This window comes from Cryptotermes secundus, unplaced genomic scaffold (assembly GCF_002891405.2).
Source record: "Cryptotermes secundus unplaced genomic scaffold, Csec_1.0 scaffold239, whole genome shotgun sequence".
Classification (NCBI taxonomy): domain Eukaryota; kingdom Metazoa; phylum Arthropoda; class Insecta; order Blattodea; family Kalotermitidae; genus Cryptotermes; species Cryptotermes secundus.
In genome coordinates this window covers 420,950-440,640 of record NW_019734314.1, presented here as the reverse complement: position 1 = coordinate 440,640, position 19,691 = coordinate 420,950, and the positions used below count along the sequence as shown (strand labels likewise).

The window sequence follows — 19,691 nt, the reverse complement described above, 5'->3', positions numbered from 1 at the left end:
AACTCTTCAGAACCACCGCTGTGAGAGCCTTAGCTCCTACACAGCGCTATATCCCAGGAGACAGAACTCTTCAGAACCACCGCTGTGAGAGCCTTAGCTCCTACACAGCGCTACATCCAAGACGACAGAACTCTTCATAACCACCGCTGTGAAAACCTCAGATCCTACGCAGCGCTACCTCCCAGAAGACAGAACTCTTCATAACCACCGCTGTGAGACCCTCAGATCCTACACAGCGCTATATCCCAGAAGACAGAACTCTTCATAACCACTGCTGTGGGAACCTCAGATCCTAAAATTAAATAATTTAATCCATGGAGCTGGGTTCCTCTTGAAAAGCCGATAGTTCCTTGTCTTTCAAGATAATCCCAGCATTTTGTGGGAACCCAGAATTTATTATTCCAATCTTGAACCACATTAATCCATTCCAGATCCTGTTTAAGATGTATTTTAATATTATCCTCCTCTATCTCTAGGTATTTGTAGTAGTCCCTTTCGTTCAGGATTGTAGTAAATTTTTGCATATACAAGTATTACTCTTTTCTCTCGTGCGTGCTAAATGCATTGTCTATAAAACTGACGTAAATTGTGTCTTATTTCCATTCTGACTTATAGTTTCTGAGACACCCAGTAAATATGGTACCTGAATTTCGAATGGTGAGAAGAGTTTCACTCTGTTGTTGTCCAGTATTCTGAAAACCAATGCAGAAGCAGAGTGTAGACAATCAAACGTAGTTGGAACCAAAATAAATTGAAACAGAGGAAGTTATATGTCTTATACAATATCTAATCAATATTTTACTGTTTGGTATAAATATTGGTGTATCGATAAGGCTGAACATTATTATTACTATAAATTTACGTCATCGAAAAAAATTGTCTCATATTTTTTGTGTTAAATACATACCCACTTCTTCCATACAAATTCATATTATTTTTGCAAGGAAAACACCTTCCTTTTCACATTTCCAATATGTTTCGAAACTAAGACAGGAATCAGACTAAACCGATTACTATAAATGATTATCCAGCAGATCTGCTTTACCTCACGTACATGATACACACTGTGTGAACACGGGAACCACAAGACAATCTCCTCGTAAAACAGTGGTGTTTCAACTTTCAACGTTGATAATGAGTATTGGTGTATTATTTTGTCACCAAGGTAACTGGCATCTTTACATTTTTATCCTTATTCCTCAACATCACAATCATGTAAGGAATTATGTTGCTGGTATTTATGTATCAACACATATTAATAATTTATTAAATCACGACGCAGGTTCTATAGGTAATTTGTTGACATTATTAGGCCTAATATAATACCACCAAATCTCTGTCATATTTAACTGATACATCTAAGTACTCGTTAGTTTAGTCGCTTTTGAGAGAGATAAATAGAATATATTCATACAATTCATGATCTGTCCAAGTCTAATACAGACCACCTCTATGGTCTAGTGTTCAAATTTCCTGGCTAAAGATCCAGAGGTCCCGAGTTTAATTCCCGGCGCTACCAGATTTTCTGAAAAGTAGTGGGTCTAGAACGGAGTCCACTCAGCCTCGTAAGGCGAATTGATTAGCTACTTGAATGGAAAAGTAGCGGCTCAGGTCTAGAAACCCGAGATTAACAGCCGTCTAGATCCGTTGCGCTGACCACGCGACATCCTCTATCAGCTAAAGTTGGCACTAACTTCGCCGACAAGTTGCGGTCGCTCGGTCGGTATAATTCGCTTGCGGACTACAGGCCACAAATTCTTTTTGTTTTATTTTTGTCCAAGTCTAAAAGTGGAATATAATTGGACCTATTCATGATAAGCATAGAATCGTACCGACATGTAAAAACAGAACAGCAATGTTGACATACATTGTAGCGTCCTGTGTGATACTGAATGAACGCTCTTAACCTTTAAACGCCGGGCTTTTGAAATGGTGGTAAGCTTGAGCTGGCCGGAGTTTATTTAAATGACCGCTGCTGGTGCGCGTTTAAATGTACGTTCCTACTCTGCGTTTCAATGTCCGTTCCTGGTAGGGCGCTTAAACAATTTTAACCATTGTGTTTAAAAATGCTTTGTCTAACACAATTTTTATGATACATGGATGGAATTAACTTTGTATCAGCAAATAACATAGCGTCGCATATTACAATGAAAGATTTGAAAAATTTTATACAAAAAGTTATACTCTATTTTCAATTTTTTCTTTTAATTTTGATGCGTACTGCAAAATTGGTGTCCCAGTTCTTCACAGAGTTATTCTGCATTATAAATTCGTTTCGGTTTGTAACACATGACAAATTTAGCAGTCCCTGATGCCATAAAACATATGGAAGCAATAAAATCATTTGGTTTTCTGCTAGAAAACCTTACATCTTTGTTGCACTCTTCAGATTTTCGAATCTTTTGACTAAATGACCGAAGAATGAAAGCATGGCTATTCAAGATATGACTAGAGGGGTCCCTTCTTCAGTGCTAAGACCTTCCGTTATAGCTGCAAGAGATTACTGCCCTTTCTATGGGCGTGAGCATACAGCTGCATCGTGGCTGAGATACAGAGAGGGACCTGTTTTCTGTGCGTTCGTAGTGAAATCTATACAAATTTGTTACCTTCACCTTCCTCATATAGTACCACTTGCTTCCTACATGCATAAATTTCTTACATTCTTTTTTTCTTTCATAAAAATAGTCATGTCTTCCAACCACATAACTTCTGAACCATACACCAGTGCCTTACCGAAGGCCCACCATGGTTATGGCAAATATTCGCCTTCGTGTTCCACATATCCTACCGCTTCGTTTCTACAAAATTCCTCTTTACATCTTGCCTCGTTTCAAAATCATTTTACGACTGACGGTTTGCCAATCATTTTCTCTTAATTTAGAGCCCATTCAGACGCTCATGACCAGATCTTAGCCTTGAAGTAAGCTTCACTGTTTGGCCATTAATCTTTAACGTCCGAAGTGACCCGTTCGGGCCGGTGATGAGTAAGGGAATTGCGCTCACGCGCCGCTAGTAGAAGCGCATGCACGGTCCTAAATATTTATTTTTAAATGTAGTAATTACCAAACCGACTTGAGTAAAACCCTAATCGAGGAATTAAAATGATACCTAAGTGAACAACAACAAAAAGAGTATATGTATGAGTTATGCCCAAACTCATCCACGAGCCTGTACTTTTATTACAGATTCTGCAGATTAATGTGTTAAACATATATAGCAAAATTCGATGTACATACCTTTTTTGTTATCTGCTTGATGTATATATAGGCTGAAATGAAACTACAGTATTCGATTTCACTACGAACGCACAGAAAACAGGTCCCTCTCTGTATCTCAGCCACGATGCAGCTGTATGCTCACGCCCATAGAAAGGGCAGTAATCTCTTGCAGCTATAACGGAAGGTCTTGGCACTGAAGAAGGGACCCCTCTAGTCATATCTTGAATAGCCATGCTTTCATTCTTCGGTCATTTAGTCAAAAGATTCGAAAATCTGAAGAGTGCAACAAAGATGTAAGGTTTTCTAGCAGAAAACCAAATGATTTTATTGCTTTCATATGTTTTATGGCATCAGGGACTTCTAAAATTTGTCAAGTGTTACAAACCGAAACGAATTTATAATGCAGAATAACTCTGTGAAGAACTGGGACACCAATTTTGCAGTACGCATCAAAATTAAAAGAAAAAAATTGAAAATAGAGTATAACTTTTTGTATAAAATTTTTCAAATCTTTCATTGTAATATGCGACGCTATGTTATTTGCTGATACAAAGTTAATTCCATCCAATTATCATAAAAATTGTGTTAGACACAGCATTTTAAAACACAATACTTAAAATTGTTTAATCCTTGTATACTTCAGTGAGAACAAGAATAGCTAATTACCTGGCTTATGGGCTGAACGTCTAGAGTTCTGTTCCCGGCAGGAGTAAGGTATTTTGCTATAATTTCCACCGTCCTGAACTTTACCTTCATCGAAGCCAAAGCGGCCGGGACGTGCATCTGACTAGTCACTTTCGTCTGTTGTCGAGAATAAGTATGCTTGGAGTTATGTATCGACTCCGCCGTATGTATTTATGAAGTGGTGCTTAATTAAGCTTAATGGAAGGTAACTTCTTATCATGAAGTGGATTATCTTCTGAGATATAACGCTGTGTAGACTTGTACAAGCTTAATATACAGCGTTATATCCGCAGTACCTCAAATCTGTGTTCTTCGTTGCAGTACATCGTCATAAAAATAAAATTACTAATGAGCTGGGTTATCTTTTAAAAGCCTTCCGCAGTCATATGATGTTGGAGCGCCCTGCTTCGCGCGTCCTTGGAGCAGAACTTCGTCCGGGAACTTACGGAGAACCGTGCCGCAGGTTTATCAGGACTAGAATGGTAGCTGAATCCGCATCCGATAAATTTATTCTTCGCTCCAATTGCTGTTTCCCGGATCACAGTTACGTTTATTAATATAGGGCCGGAAACAGGATAAATGAATCTTCATCGTACATGAAAACAAAGAATTGAAATATACGGCTCGAAGAGACTTATGAACTCTGGGTTCTTTTTTTATTGCTAGTGGGGTGGGACTAAGTCCCTTGTACTGCGGCCACTTCTGGCCTATTGTACCAGCCCCAGATGATAGGTGAGGGTGATTGTGGAGCAATTGGTGGAATGAAGATTGGCAGGGGAAACCGAATTACTCGGAGAAAACCTGCCCCAGCGCCACTTTGTCCACCACAAATCCCACTTGACGAGACCCGGGATCGAACCCTGGCCGCCGCGATATGAAGCCAGCGACTAACCGCTTGAGCTACGGCCCGGCCTAACTGTGGGTTATTTTCAGTTTTTCTTTTTATAAACGTGTTGGAAATTGCAGTGCTCTGTGTCATGATTATTGCGAAATTTGATGTCGTGTCAGTGACCATGACGTCTAATGCCTCATAATGTGTAACACCGTGTAGTCTGACATGTTTACAGACGTTTCGGAGCAACGGAGTTGCCTGGGCTCCCGTCCTCGCCACACTTCTCGTAATATCCATACTGTTCTCTAGTCTTATTCTTCTACCCTGATGATAGAAACACCGTGTTCCTCTGAAACATCGTCAAAGTGTACCAGACTACATGAAACCACGCCTTCAGAAGTCCTTGTTTTTGGTCTCGTTGACCTCTGCACAAAGGAAGGCAAGGAGACAGAAACTTTTATGTTTACCTTGGTCTGGAAAGACAGCTGAGTAGGACGACGTTTGAGAAGTGTCAGAAACAAAGATGGATAGAAAAGTTATGAGCAGTAAAATGAAGTGAGGTTGCCCTTAGGTAAATTCGGTATATACGCTGGTGACGTCATTTATAGATGGCTCCCAGTTGCATGATGGAACCTGAACTCATTCTCTATTCTCTTGAAGTTTCGTAAGCTGTTTCGGTCGAATGGTTCAGAGTCTGTGGTCGAAATCTCTACGGATGCTAGCCGAATGTTCATTCTTTCACAATCAGGAGACAATAGGAAATTTTGATGTGAATTATCGGCTTTCACCTATCGATTGGGAGGACCGACAAGCCGACAACGCATGAAGGGTGGGCTGGAGTTAGGTCTGTCTCTCCAGCCAAATGCTTCACCTTTCGGATACTTGCCGGTTCTGGATGTAAGTTTATACAGGTGGCGAGGACTACAGAAAGAATGATAGGATAATTTAGTCTTTTTGACATGTACTGATCCACTATTAAGACAGATTTAAATGAAGTACTTCCTGTAGGCGCCTTACAGAGAATCTTAAGAACTTCCCTAAAGATGATTGATCGTATGAAAAGTGTTATATTCCATAGAAACTTATAGCTTATTAAACGCTATAAAATTTGTTTAGGAATGCGCTATTTTTCTCGTAGGCTGTGGAGTTAATAAAAATCTGTTCCTTTCTGATGTCCTGCTTAGAGTCTGTTCTATTTTCCAGTTAATGAAAAGGAGATTCTGTGTTCAGAGGCATGAACTATGAAGAAACGCACCAAGAAACTGTTTATTTTCCAAATTAATTTCGCCTTAAGACCAATTTTATTTAAGATTGCACCCTCAATTTTTCTTAAAGCCTAGTGAGATTACAATTAATTTCAGAACTGGTAAAGTTTGTTAAGGTCCAGTTTGAATCATTCTTTTGGCCTATTCAGGTACCTACGGTACAAGACCATCCTATCCAATAAATCGTCACGTCCCGTACTTGATTACATTTCTAATTGTCCCATTCATGTCACTGGGGTATATTAATAAAGAAATTCATATTAATGTTATATTTTAGCGTCCTGTTGCACTGATTTATGTCCATGATTTATAGGAATAATAGGTGTGACTCGCGTATTGAGATACGACATAAGGATGACAAATCCTGAACATTTTTAATATTTTTAATATTTACAATTTATCAATATATATGATGAATATATATTTTAGTTATTTTAGTATAAAGACAACAGGGCATGCAATGAAGTAGTTCGACGTACATCGAAAAGCACCTGAAGATGGCACTTTTGTGCCGAAACATGTAGTGCAAGAGAGAAGAGTAAGGTAAATGTATGCACTGTAAGACGGTCAGAATAAATCATGGACAGAATTCATATTACTTGTGTGTTGGTCTACGACAAAAGACCATGAACTATAATACACCAATAATATAAAGAACGTTGTTTCTGTAAACAGTTGACTAAAATTTAGGTCAGTTTGCTAACTACATTTCGGAATTTTATATATGCGCTTTGAGGAGGTGACTCTCTTTTCGGCAGTTCGTACAAGTTGAGATAAACAATATTAAACTCCTGCTGTGTGTACAGCATTTCAGCGCGTTCTTTAGTGGTTAATAATTGCAATGACTTTACAGCTTTTATAATAAAATCATTAACATTTTTTGGAAAGGTTATCAAATAAACTAATATTCGACAGAAATAATTGCAAATAGAATGCATATTCATTTTTGCTCCAGAGTATTTTTACTATATACACTGATCAGAGTTATGAAGGTAAATGCACTTACCTAATCATTAAAAAAAATTAATATTCGGAAACACTAAAAAACGGAAGGTTTAAAATTGCAATTTTATGGTATATATATAATATATATTGCTAGAAAGAAAAAGATAGGTGGTTCAGATGAGCATATTACCTCACGGATTGTTTATAAAATATTGACGTTAAAAAGATTTTGAGTATCTGTGAAGATGTGCATGTACCTTCTAGTTTTCATCGCTATATGCAATACCAGGTAATACTGAAACTGTTAGTTCAATAACATTTCTTATAAATTATATACATTACGATATTAATTACATTACGTTATATTAGTCAGGAGCTGAGTACATCCTTCTAATAGAACTGAAGATCAGACTATCTGTTCAGCAAAATTATCTCAGCCTTAAGCAGTATTTATAGCCTTTTTATATGATGTGCAATTCACACAGGCCAACGTTTGTGAGATCATATATATTAAGAATATTCGTTGTGGATTGTGTGAAATAAAAATTACTGTAGAAAACAATTATCATTAAGAATTTGACATTTGTTTCTGTATCATTTGGGAGCACGCGCTAGCGTAATTGGTGGAGGCACTACGCTACAAACCGGAAGGTCGCGCGATCGAATCCCGCTGAGTTGGATTTTTCAATTTATCTAATCCTTCCAGGCTCACTATGGCTCTGGGTTCGACTCAGTCTCTAACAGAAATGAGTACCAGGAATATTCTTGGGAGTAAAGGGCGGCCGGCGCGTAGGGCTGACAACCTTGCCGCCATCTGTGAGCCGATTGTCTAGAAAATGTGGGGACCTCAACATCTCACAACCCTATGGGCGTTCACAGCCCGTTACAGTGATACATTTACATTTTTATCATTAGAAATGAAGGCCAAGTGTATGTATATCATATTTCTGTATTCTTAATAAATTAAAAGTGTTTCGTGATGAAATCTGTACACTAATGAAGGAAGAAGATAGAAGTGAAGAATAAGGGGCTATCGGAATGAAAATAAAATTATAAAGTTTTTATATTCCTAGCTTAGAATTTAAAATATCATGAGAGAATTATAAAACTTTTCCAGAAATCGTTAATCAGATATTTCATAGTTATAATTTTTTGTGTCGCTCCATTCATGTACTGCTGATTTATTGTTATGACATTATGTACACCGTCATTTACTGAAGGAAAAAAAATGATTTGGTTTCACATATGTTAACCTGTTGGTATTATTAATTGGACGCAGTATTTTCTTCAGAAATCAGTGAGAATTTTATTCAGTATTTTGAGACTATAGGAACTATGGGTATATGGGTTAATAACCACCACTCCAACTATCGCTACAGATTTCTAATCTCTGTATATATTTGTTGGTCAGTGTGCGAATGCAAATTTGATCTGGAAAATATATCAACATTTGAATCTGCCGGTTATGGTGACAACGTAAACAAGTAACAAGGCCGAATTAACATAAAAGTACTTTTGTTTGATTCTATTGAAATACGCATGTGTTATCAATCTAACGGACAATTTTGTACGTGGCAGTATTATATTTAATAATTACCGCGTCTGTGGTCTAGTGTTCAGAGTTTCTGCCTACAGATCCAGAGGTTTCGGGCTCGATTCCCGGCGCTACCATATTTTCTGAGAGGTAGTGAGTCTGGAGCGGGATCCACACAGCCTCCTGAGGATAATTGAGGAGCAATTTTAATGGAAAATTAACGGCTCCGGTCTAGAAAACCGAGATTAAAGGCCGTGGGAATCCGTTGCGCTGACCCCGCGACACCCTCTATCCGCTAAAACTGACACTAACTTCGCCGACAAGCGGCGGTCGCTCGGTCACGGAATTTTTTTTAATGACAGAGATCCGGTGGTTCATATTACAGTTTAACCTCTGTTCTCCCCGTCGTGATACTGATTATACATGTTGTCTGTTCCTTTCTTCGTACAACATAAAATAGGCTACGTTACTTTACCATAAAACATTCATCATTACTTACAAATCACAGCATTTGACTAGTCTCTAAACAAAATTATAAACACATTTTACAACTAAAATATCACAAATGTGAACAGTATATCTCAGTTTAAGATCAGTGTTTGGAAGTCTCCTCTGGTACATTCCTTAAGATATACTTAAAAAGGAACATGATATATAAATATATGACAATGAATAAATTAACGTAAATAATTGCAATGTATCATTTACTATAACAGCCTACATTAAACACTACATATATGGAATGAAGTATTGGTTCTTTCCATCTCGACTCAAAGGTAAATAGAGACGTTGACGTTTCATTGTACAGTAATTATTTCATCTGCCGATAAAATTTTCAGTTCCTATCAGCAATCCTTTCCCTCTATCTTTCTCTTTGTTGCTCATTTGTTATTGCTGAAGTTACAATAGGCTATGTTAGTACTGAAGATACACAGTATACTTCCTCGATGCCGACGTATTCATGAGTGAAGAAAATACTGTTGATAATATTTATTAAAAAGATATTATTAACATCCAATGGAAGTTAATAGAGATAAAATATATGAATTAGTTGATATAGTTTTTTTTTCTTTTCATGCTATAATAAATACCTCACGCTTTCATAGAACGAGGATCTACCCTGAGCATTTCTAAAATATCTTTAATGTTATCTATAGAATTAATATTGCATTCCAATATCGTGCACCGTGTAATATGAATTGAGTAATTTATTTATATATGAATTTACTAATGGATTTATAAAACTCTATTTGTAGCAGTAGTGCTTTCTTTGTATCTATATCTAGGTAAAAATGAGGCATTCTTAATATATTACAAATCTTATCTACAATACTTAATTGCATATGAAGGTAGTGATGAATTGTTCCAATTCATTTCAGTGGTGAAGATACTTTCAACAAGGACTGTGCTATAATAGTCAATATTAAAGAACGTTCGTTGATTTAAAAATATTTATGACTAAATTTAATAGTTTGATTGACCGGAATATGTGAATTTGCTTTAAGTAATTACGGAATAATAATACAGTTAATTATGAAGTTAAATTCGTTTCTAAATTATATGCTAACTTAATATCCCAAAGGCTAATTACAAAATGAGCACGAATAAATATAAAGAAAAAACAAAAATAAAATATAAAAACAAGATGGTAAATAGTTACTATAGGATTCTAACGACGGTGTATAACACACAGAGATATTGGGTTTTCGTACTTTATCCATCGTCCTGGTTTTAAGATAACAAAGAAAAACACGACGTTTCGGAAACTGGATGTGTTTCCGTCCTCAGGTGAGGGAAAACACCTATTCTGTTGGTTCCCTTAGAACGAGCTAGCCTCAACCACTAGCCCAAGATGGTTAATATAATTTCAATAATTCCGTTCAATTCTTTATTTATTTAGTTGCTGAGCTCAATAACTAAAGGCCAGTTACCAAGTCAGCACGATTACAAACAACAGCATTATGATAATACAGGACAAAACAAATAAGAAATAACAAAAGCAAAGAAAAATGAATCAGTTTAGACTCAAACAAGGGTGTTTTTTTTAAAAACGTCTGTTAGTTAAACTGCATATGTGGTTCAGGCCTGCATAGTTGAAGGGGAGGGGCTAGAGGAGCAAGTGAACGTGTTGAAGTGAGGAATGTTCCGAGTAGGAAACCAGAGCTCGACTCTTTCGAGGATAGAGGGGCAGCATTTAGTGTCACTGAAAATATTTATTAAGAAAAAGCAACAAAGTAACGATGCCTGTTATGCAGTGTCAGCAAATCTAATCTTTCCAATAAATTATCAGAGTTGGAAAAATCTATTGTGGCAAAGGGCTGAAATTTGTCTTTGTATGCTCTCAAGTTTATTTGAATCAGTAATGGTAATAGAGTTCCAGGCAGCAGTTCAGATCTGACCAAAACAAAATATAAAATCTGTGGATTGTCTAAGATGGAAAAGGAAAATGTTGTTGTGTGAATCAACCCTAGTAATTTCAGTGCGCGCGAAAAAAAAAATTGACATGACGATAGAAATGAAATTGCAATCAATAATAACACTCAAATACTTAATACAATGTGTTCGCAATATACAGCAACTTCGAAGTGTATGCTGATAATTCAGAAAATTCGCCTTTCTGGTAAAAGAGATGAATATAATATAACTTAAATTAGACTTCATAAACTTTTTCGAACGTCATTTATGTACACAATCAATATCTGACTCTAGAAGAAAGCAGTCGCTAGGTGAACTAATTGCTTGATAGATTTTACGGCCCTCAGAAAAAAGAAGGCTGTTAGATTGATTAGTTATGTCACATAAATCATTTATAAAAATATTAAAGAGAAAAGGTCTTAAAATTGACCCCTTTGGTACGCCTGACTGCACGACAAAAGGGCGAAAAATTATACCAGAATAGCATACTCGAAATTGTCTGCTTTTTAAATAACTGAGAAACCAGCTTAAATAACCGAAAGCTAAGCCATATTTACTGGGTTTGTTAAGCGATGAATGTGCAAGAATGTGGAAAGCATTGCTAAGCTCAAAATAAATGGAGTCAGTTTGACCTTGTGAACAGACTCAAAGGCTAACAAAGTTAAGAAAATCGACATAGTTTGTAAGAGTATATTTAGATTTGATAAAACTATGCTAGGAATGGTTGAATTTAAGTTTTACGAAGTGGCTATATGTGATAAATTTCAAGAAATCTTTGGAAAAAATATTAAGAATAACTATGGGCCTATAATTTCCAACAGAAGAAGTTTTATTTATTGGAAGTAAGGACAATAGCTACTCATTTCCAAAAGTTGGAAAGAGTATTGTGACGTATGCTAAGATAAGTAGTAAACTTGAGTACAGGCACAAAATTTCAGAGCAGCCCTATATAAAAGAAAGTTAGGTAAACGTCAAGTCCACCTGATTTCTTTCGCCCCAACCCATTATAAATTTTGTAATAGGAGATATTGATAAAACTTATGCAGATTGATTAATAAAAGGAAAAGTTGCAGCGCAAAACTACCATAAACCGATTGAAAACATTTTTAAATTTTCTCAACAACATCAAGAGATTTATTTATTAGGATAAAATTGATTTCAAGTGTAGTAAATCAGTATTTTTTTCCTGGATTGAGATAAATATTTTCAAAATTTTAGATTATCATCGACGTATCTGAGTCAACGAAATATGTCAGTCCTTATGGTTCTTTTAATTAATTTTCGGTAAACCGAAACTTTGTAATAAAAATAGTCACCATTGTACTTCTTGTAACGTCTGTAAAAATAAATATTATTAATGTAAGCTTTTAGTTATCCAGAAAACCAGGCAGGATATTTATGTTTTTCAGTGTATCCAGAACGAATAGCTGAAACTATGGCTTGGGATACAGCAACATTTAATCTGCCAACTTCAGCATCAACGGATGTTTCGTTGTAGAGTGAAGACAAGTCATGAGTATAAAGCATTCCATAATCCCCAGCAGAGAAACTCTTGTAAGACGTGTTAAAATTATGTTTATTGACACTGCACAGCAATGATAAAAGGAGGCTGCAATAATCGGGGTGAACTAGGCCGTACTTTGCATGATCAACCAAAAGCTCAGCAAAATTTGGTGGGGTGGGGGAGGGGGGAAAGAACATGGTCAACCAAATTCAGCCGTTGATTTAAACCGAGCAAACAACAACAATAATAATTTCAGTAGCACAAATCAAAGTCGTTATTAAGAAAAGAGTAAAGTAAAATATATACATTTACATTGCGTATACTTATTATTTTAATGATGGGACGATGATAATATATTATTATCATTATTGTGTGTCCGTTTCTTCCTTTCATTCTTGCTCGCTTTGTAATTGGTCCTTCGACTGTTGAATTAGCATGCAAGTAAACAAGAATTGAATTAAAAAATAGAGTAAATTGTAAATTTGAATTAAAACTCCATAATTTCAAATAAAGTAATATGTTAATTATTTTTTTAAATCTAAATGTAAATTTCTGAGAGCGTGACAAATATATTTTTATCTCGGTGTGTACTCATTTGTGTTAGTGATCTATATTTTATAGTAGGTAAATTTAACTCACATAGGTAAAATGAAATTAACATATTAACTATTTAAATTGATGTTAATAAAAATATATTTTCTGTATAAAAATTTGGGCCTCCTTTTTGTATTCTCTACTCTAGAATAGAATGTATATTATATAAGTTTGAAAGTTTTATTATAGTGATGATAATGGCTGATAGTGAATGATATATTAAGCTTTATCAAGCAACAAAGAGAGAGAAAGACATTCTAGACACAATATCATTTCTTTGTAGGTAAAAAAATCATTATTCCGACATCTAATTTAACACATATATTTAACTCAAATGAATCTAAGTACTTAACCTAACACAGTTTTGTAGCAGATTATGTAAGAACACAAAATTTACTTCAAATACATAGGTATAATATGCTAATACAGCGAAAACACTTACGTAGGCTTACAGAAACTTTATCTTACATGAAAATTATAGCACAGACGAATAAACTAAACGACAATAGCTTGGAATGTTAATTAATTACATTAAGTCATTGGATTTGGCGTAGACTATTCCGTCAGACAAGCTCCTACTGTTTCTCGTACCTTGAAATACGTGCAACTAGCAACATTGGGGTGCAGCTCGCGTCAATGTCATTGGCACAGAATTCCCTCCGAATAACAGCGGTCGGGACTTCGATTTAGTGCCATTTTATAGTCTACAATTAAGATAATAATAAACTAACTTAAAGTGTAGGCTCTATATACAAATATAAATATAATCCATGCAAAAAGGACCTTCTAGAATACTGAAATTTAGGAAATGACATGTCATCTTTTTTATGTCCGGTATACGAAATCCCTATGCTTAGAAAATTAGTCATTATCTTTATGAATTAATTGTATGCAATATAATTATTAATCTTGAGCAGGTATATTGTAATATTTGGTTATCCCTATTATTAAACGTTTTATCAACGAGTAACTAAAGGAGCATTGAAATAAATTGTGAAGTTTTCCGAGCATTTCTTCATATCTCTGTAGAGCATTGCAAGTTTACTTACACGAGTTCTCATGACATGACCTTCAGAGAAGAAAGAACAACTGCTTGGAAATTAGTAGCTGCTGATCGAACTAAACCAGTTCAATTTCCACTTCCGCCGTCTCCTCTTCAAAAGAATCTGGCGCGACAACGCCAAGCTCCTCACTATCGCCGTCCTTGAAGCACGCGGACTCGAGGTGCTTGTTGAGGTAAGACTTGAGTGCGAAAGACTTATGGCAGCGCGTACATGTGAAGTTCTTGTCGGCAGAATGTGTCTGCATATGCGCGCGCAGGTTGGAACGGTCAGCGAATGCCTTGCCGCAGTGAGCACATCCGAACGGCTTCTCGCCCGTGTGCGAGCGGAGATGTCCCTGTAGGAGCCAGGGCCGTGAGAACAGCTTACCGCACACACCGCACGCGTGAGACAACTTATGCGTCAAGAGGTGCATGGCCAGCGCGGGCATGCTCACGTATGCTTTCCCGCACGTGACACACTTCTTGGCGGACTGAGAATCAAGGCTTCGGTGCGTCTGTTTATGGCGTGACAAGTTGGACGACGTTGCATACTGTTTCCCGCATTCGGAACACACGTAACGACCTTGTTTACCGCTACTTTGAGAAGACTCAGGAGTGTCACAGGAATCCTCTTTCTCGGAGGAGCAGGGGCTAAGAGGTGACGACTTGTTGCTGCTGGTCTTGTTCTTTGATCGTCCGTCCGATACCAATAACGCGTCATAGGTGTATACCACGGAACTTTTGACGACACGGTGTGTTTCCGACCCAACGATTTCTTGCTGACGCACCTCTCCTATTGTCACGGACTGCAGGTTCGGATTGTTGTTCTCCGCATCCGAGGAGTACTCCGAGGTGGGCGGAGTCAGGGACGGTGGGGGCTGGGGTTTCGCAGACTCTGGCTGTGGGTTGTAGCATGGCGGTGTCTGGTAACACGACAGTGGCTCCGGGGACGGCGGGCGATAACATGGCTGTGAGACTGGTGACTGCGGAGGGTATGCTTGGCTATGGGGTTCCGGGGATGGAGGTTCTGGGGTACTGTAGCAAGGAGGGAGCTCGTGGTGGGTCGGCGGCTCTTGCAGCCTGTAGCACGGGACAGGTTCCTGTACTGTGGCCACGCTCGGGGCCGGGAGAGGAGGCAGGGAGCGGGACAGCTCCAGAAGGTCATGAGCCGCCTCTGTCTCCTCTACGCTGCGCATCCGAAAGATGGGGATTCCTCCATCGTGGGACAGTACTTCGGTGTGCACCGGAGCTGGCGGAAGATCCTCGGGACCCTGAGGCATGAATTCATGTAGATAACCTGAAAGAAACAACATTTGACATTACAGACAGCCTGCTCTGGGAGTTCATGCTACTGGTTCAACGAAATTAGTGTCTTTTTCAGCTTAATTTTCTTATTTTTTAAAAATATAAGAGAACTTATGAGATCACCATGATGCGTGTCTTTGTCTTCCTTAACAACTCTTGAATGACGGCACGAGACGACCAGCCCTAAGTCAGAGAACTTTTTGGAGAACAGCGGTAAGCCTATGTGATACTCGGGACGAGCAACCTTAAGGATGGATAATTGTGCTATGACGCTTGAGAGCCGGAATAGTGGAGCTAGAAGATACGGCTATTGCTGGGCAACGGCTCGACGAACACGTTGGCGTGGCGGTGAATACAACGCAACAATAGAACTGTTGGATGTGGTATTTTCTATGCTGTCAGTGTTGTATCAAATACATTCAACATGCAGTGGAAGGAACGTAGGCGATTAGTTCTTCCTAGAATTTCTTGCTTATTATTTCCTGGGATTTTGTGAAATTGAGTCAACTTGGTCGGCCTGCCAGTAGTGGGCCATTTATGCCAGCTGCAAGCGGCCAGCGGAATCGGATTTGGTAGGGGAAGCTGAAATACTGAGCCGGTCACGGTAGCCGAGCGGTCTAAGGCGTGCACTGTCTTCGCTCGCTCGGAAGCCGGGATCGTGGGTTCGAATCCCACTCAGGGCATGGATGTTTGTGTGCGTTTTTCTGTGTTTGTCTACAGGTAGAGGCCTTGCGACGAGCTGATCACTCGCCTAAGGAATCCTACCGTATGTGTAAGATCTAGTAAACCGAAGTGAAACGGAGAGTTTCATGGAGGTAGGCCTAGGCCCCAATTGGGGCTGTAGCGCCACAGGAAAGGAAAATAGCTGAAATACTGAGAGAAAATGTCCACCACAAATCCGACAGCTAGGCCTGAGATTGGAAACCCGTCAGTCGCGATGGGCATTCAGCGACTAACTGCCTGAGCTATGGCATGCTCTTAGTTACTTACTTACCGTCCCAGAATTCTTTGTAACTGGCTAAATATGACGTTCTGGCTCGTCTTAGTTTTTGTTATAGGGGTTATGAAACATAACGTGTATCTTATTTAGCTTTAAACTGAACCAATTTGTAATGCTCGCAAATAATTCATAATCCTACGTGTGTATTCGAGTGTAACAATGGGGAAAGTTAATGAAGAGTTAAGGACATTTCTGCTAGCGTTCCAAAACATTATATATGCAATCAAGACACTGATTCCAAGCATGTCACGTCTTTAATAATATCAGTAAACATTACTTTCATATGTACGGTTTCTTATAACGACCAGCAGTTTTAAAAATTGAGACTGACGAATCGAATAATAAAACTTGCAATGGGTACGCTTTCCCAAGTTCTGTCTCGTTGATTGTATGTCCGTTCTCTTACTATCACAGGCACCCGGTGCTATATCTCTACACAAAATATTAAATAACATGAGTCTTAATTGAATTCATGAGACGTCTGCTAAAAACTAAAATCCATGGCCTTTAGTCCGTAAGCGAACTCTACCGACCGAGCGACCGCCGCTTGTCGGCGAAGTTAGTGTCAACTTTTGCGGATAGAGCGTGTCACGTGGTCAGCGCAACGGATCTCCACGGCCGTTAATCTCGGTTTTCTAGACCGAATATGAAATGCCTGTTAGTGAGGAATGTTTTCACAGTACTTGATACAATTATATTTAGAAGAAAGCAATAAAATTACATAAGCGCTGATGCATAATGAAACAGCGCCATATTCTCAGGCGTAGTTCTGTATCGTATAAGCACACCACACGAATTTCAATAAATAACTCAGTTTTAATTAATGGGGTGTATATTGCTGCATTACTGGAAAGCAATAGCTATTCTTTACTGTCGTGTTACGGTGTGGGGATTAACATTGTAGGGACTGTTGTCACAGTAATCCACCGCTTTGGAACATGTTTATTTTTTATTTTTAACGTATGAATGATGAACAATAATTACGATTTTACAGAAGTATACTGGTAATGTAGCAATGGTGGTCATTGTATTATTTTTGAAAATTATTTCCTGCATAAATTGTGAAGGACTGTGATGCTGAATGTGCAGTTTCCACAACGACTGTAATTAAAATCACATTATCAGCATTTCGACTGAAAGCTGTCCGGGACATGTTACGATAAATATAATAAAAATAAGATTAATAAATTTTCGCAGCTACTTTCAGAGATTAAAGCCAATTTCATGAATTGATTTCTGAGAATAATGTGAAATGCATTGGTGTACACTAATATGGGCCAGATGAGTCCAGTTCACGCCATTTTACGCTTTTTTTGAGGACAAGTGATGTAGCAGTCCCTGTTCATGTCAACATATCACACTCCACATGCAGTGTCTGAACTGCGTGGTCGAAATGCCGTGTTATGTAACGTTATCCAGGCTGAAACGTACTTACCCTTGGCATATAAATCGGTTTCTAATGACACGACAGGTACACACGAAGAGGGAAGTAAACAGGTTTAGAATACTTTTATATGCGTACATGGCCCTGGGGTCGACTCAACCGCTAACAGAAATGAGTACCGGAGGATACCCTGGGGCAGGGGGCGGCTTGCACTTAAGGCTGACGACCTCTCAGTCATCTACGGGCCGATTGTCTAGAATTTGTAGGAACCTCAACATTTCACAACTCTATAGTCCTCCAAGGCCTATTACAAGGATACCTTTACTTTACTTTTTTTTAATAAAAAATATTAATGAATAGCTTATAAAATGTGTTGTAACAAAAATTTTTGCTGGATGACGTAGTGTAGAAGCAGGGATTCAAATTCTGTTACCCCTAAGAGCCAACTTAGTAAAACATTAATTAATTCTCACATTAATTCTTCGCTCGCTTGAAACCGGGATCGCGGGATCGAATTCCACTCAGGGCATGGATGTTTGTGTACAGGTAGAGGCCTTACGACGAGCTGATCACCCGCCCAAGGAGTCCTACCGAATGTGCAAGATCTAGAAAAACCGAAGTGAACGGAGAAGTTCATGGAGATAGGCCTGGGCCCACTGGGGCTGTAGTGCCAAGGGGACATAACCGTCCTTCGGTTCTGCTAGCCCCGGTAGAGCAATTCGACTCCTCTCAGGGCTTGTTGACTGGCCACGACTTGGATGATTAGTGGGGCTTTAGGCGTAGGGAAGTCACCTCAACACCAATTAACTGTATGGAGTCTTTATTTAATTTGCACTAATTAAACAGAAAGAGCCCCGTAGTGGTACACTTCACAGATTCGTGGGTGTAGGCTTACTTACTCTTCTGGACCGCACACTTAATAGTCACCACAGGGCGTGTTTACGGGGATCAGAACACGTGTACCCCCGGTGAATGTAACTTTCAAAGTCCTCCTTGCCAAGCACCCTCTGAATGGTAAATATTTGCCCTTGTTACCCAAAATTCGGGCAAAGGACCTCCCACTTCAGATGATGGTTGGCTGGACCGGGCAGACTGGGAGGTTGCTTATCATTCTCCTCCAATTAGAAAAGCGAATATCCACTAGTGTACAGTTTAGGGGTGAACTCTGCCACCTGCTGCGTGGCTGTCAAACTGAGATTTTGGGGTAGCAGGAAACGACGCTGCTAAATTTATGACTTTCCCTGTCAAGTTTAGAATTTCTAAAGAACTCGGCCTTGTTACGCATTAAATTGACTGATTTACGAATGGGCAGCTGGCTTCCAGCTTGACCCAAGCTACTTACTGCTTGTATCAGGGGGAAAGTTTCAAATTGTGAGGTGAAAGTGAGGAATTTCACAAAACCCTAACCATACACAAACATCAATTGACCTTCCCATAAACTGGACAGTTACAGGGAAAAACTCGGAACGTATTCTTAAAGAACAAAATTTGCGGCCATCACGAAATATGTCGTGATTACAGAATTATGAAACGGAGCAATTCTGCTGACTTCATATCAAGGTCATCCATTTTTATACATGTGTACAGGCTTCCCTCTCCAAATTATACACCATCTAAAGCTAAGAAAAAGCTAAAAGTCTTATGGATTGTTCCTTTCAGTTGTAGCATCGATATATGGCGAAATTTACGAGTGGTGGATTGAAGACTTTAGTGTCCTTGATCGGACAATGGAGTTGCTCCAAAGTATATAATGTTGTGTAGGAGACATCCCCTGATTCCTCTCACGTCCCCCCCTCTCTCTTTAGGTCACTCTGTCATTTTTATCCGCGGAAAGGAGACGCAGACTCGAAATGGAACGGAAATTTGAATTCAACATAATCCTGCAGCCGTAGCCTATATATTGCTGTCGGAGGAGAGAAAGAAAAAAAAAAAGCTGTGTGGCGATATTACAGTTTCCTTCTGCAACCCC

At 38.6% G+C, this 19,691-nt stretch overlaps 1 protein-coding gene across 1 annotated transcript in view; it reads right to left on the bottom strand.

The window, feature by feature from the left end:
- Positions 1-13,546: 13,546 nt before the first annotated feature.
- The window catches only part of LOC111868525 (transcriptional repressor scratch 2), a 101,085-nt gene continuing 94,940 nt past the window's right edge, over positions 13,547-19,691 (bottom strand). Inside the window, exon 2 of the mRNA XM_023859233.2 lies at positions 13,547-15,330. Within this exon, the coding sequence (XP_023715001.1) occupies positions 14,111-15,330 (1,220 nt within the window). The 3' untranslated portion in view covers positions 13,547-14,110. The remainder of the gene's footprint in view (positions 15,331-19,691) is intronic.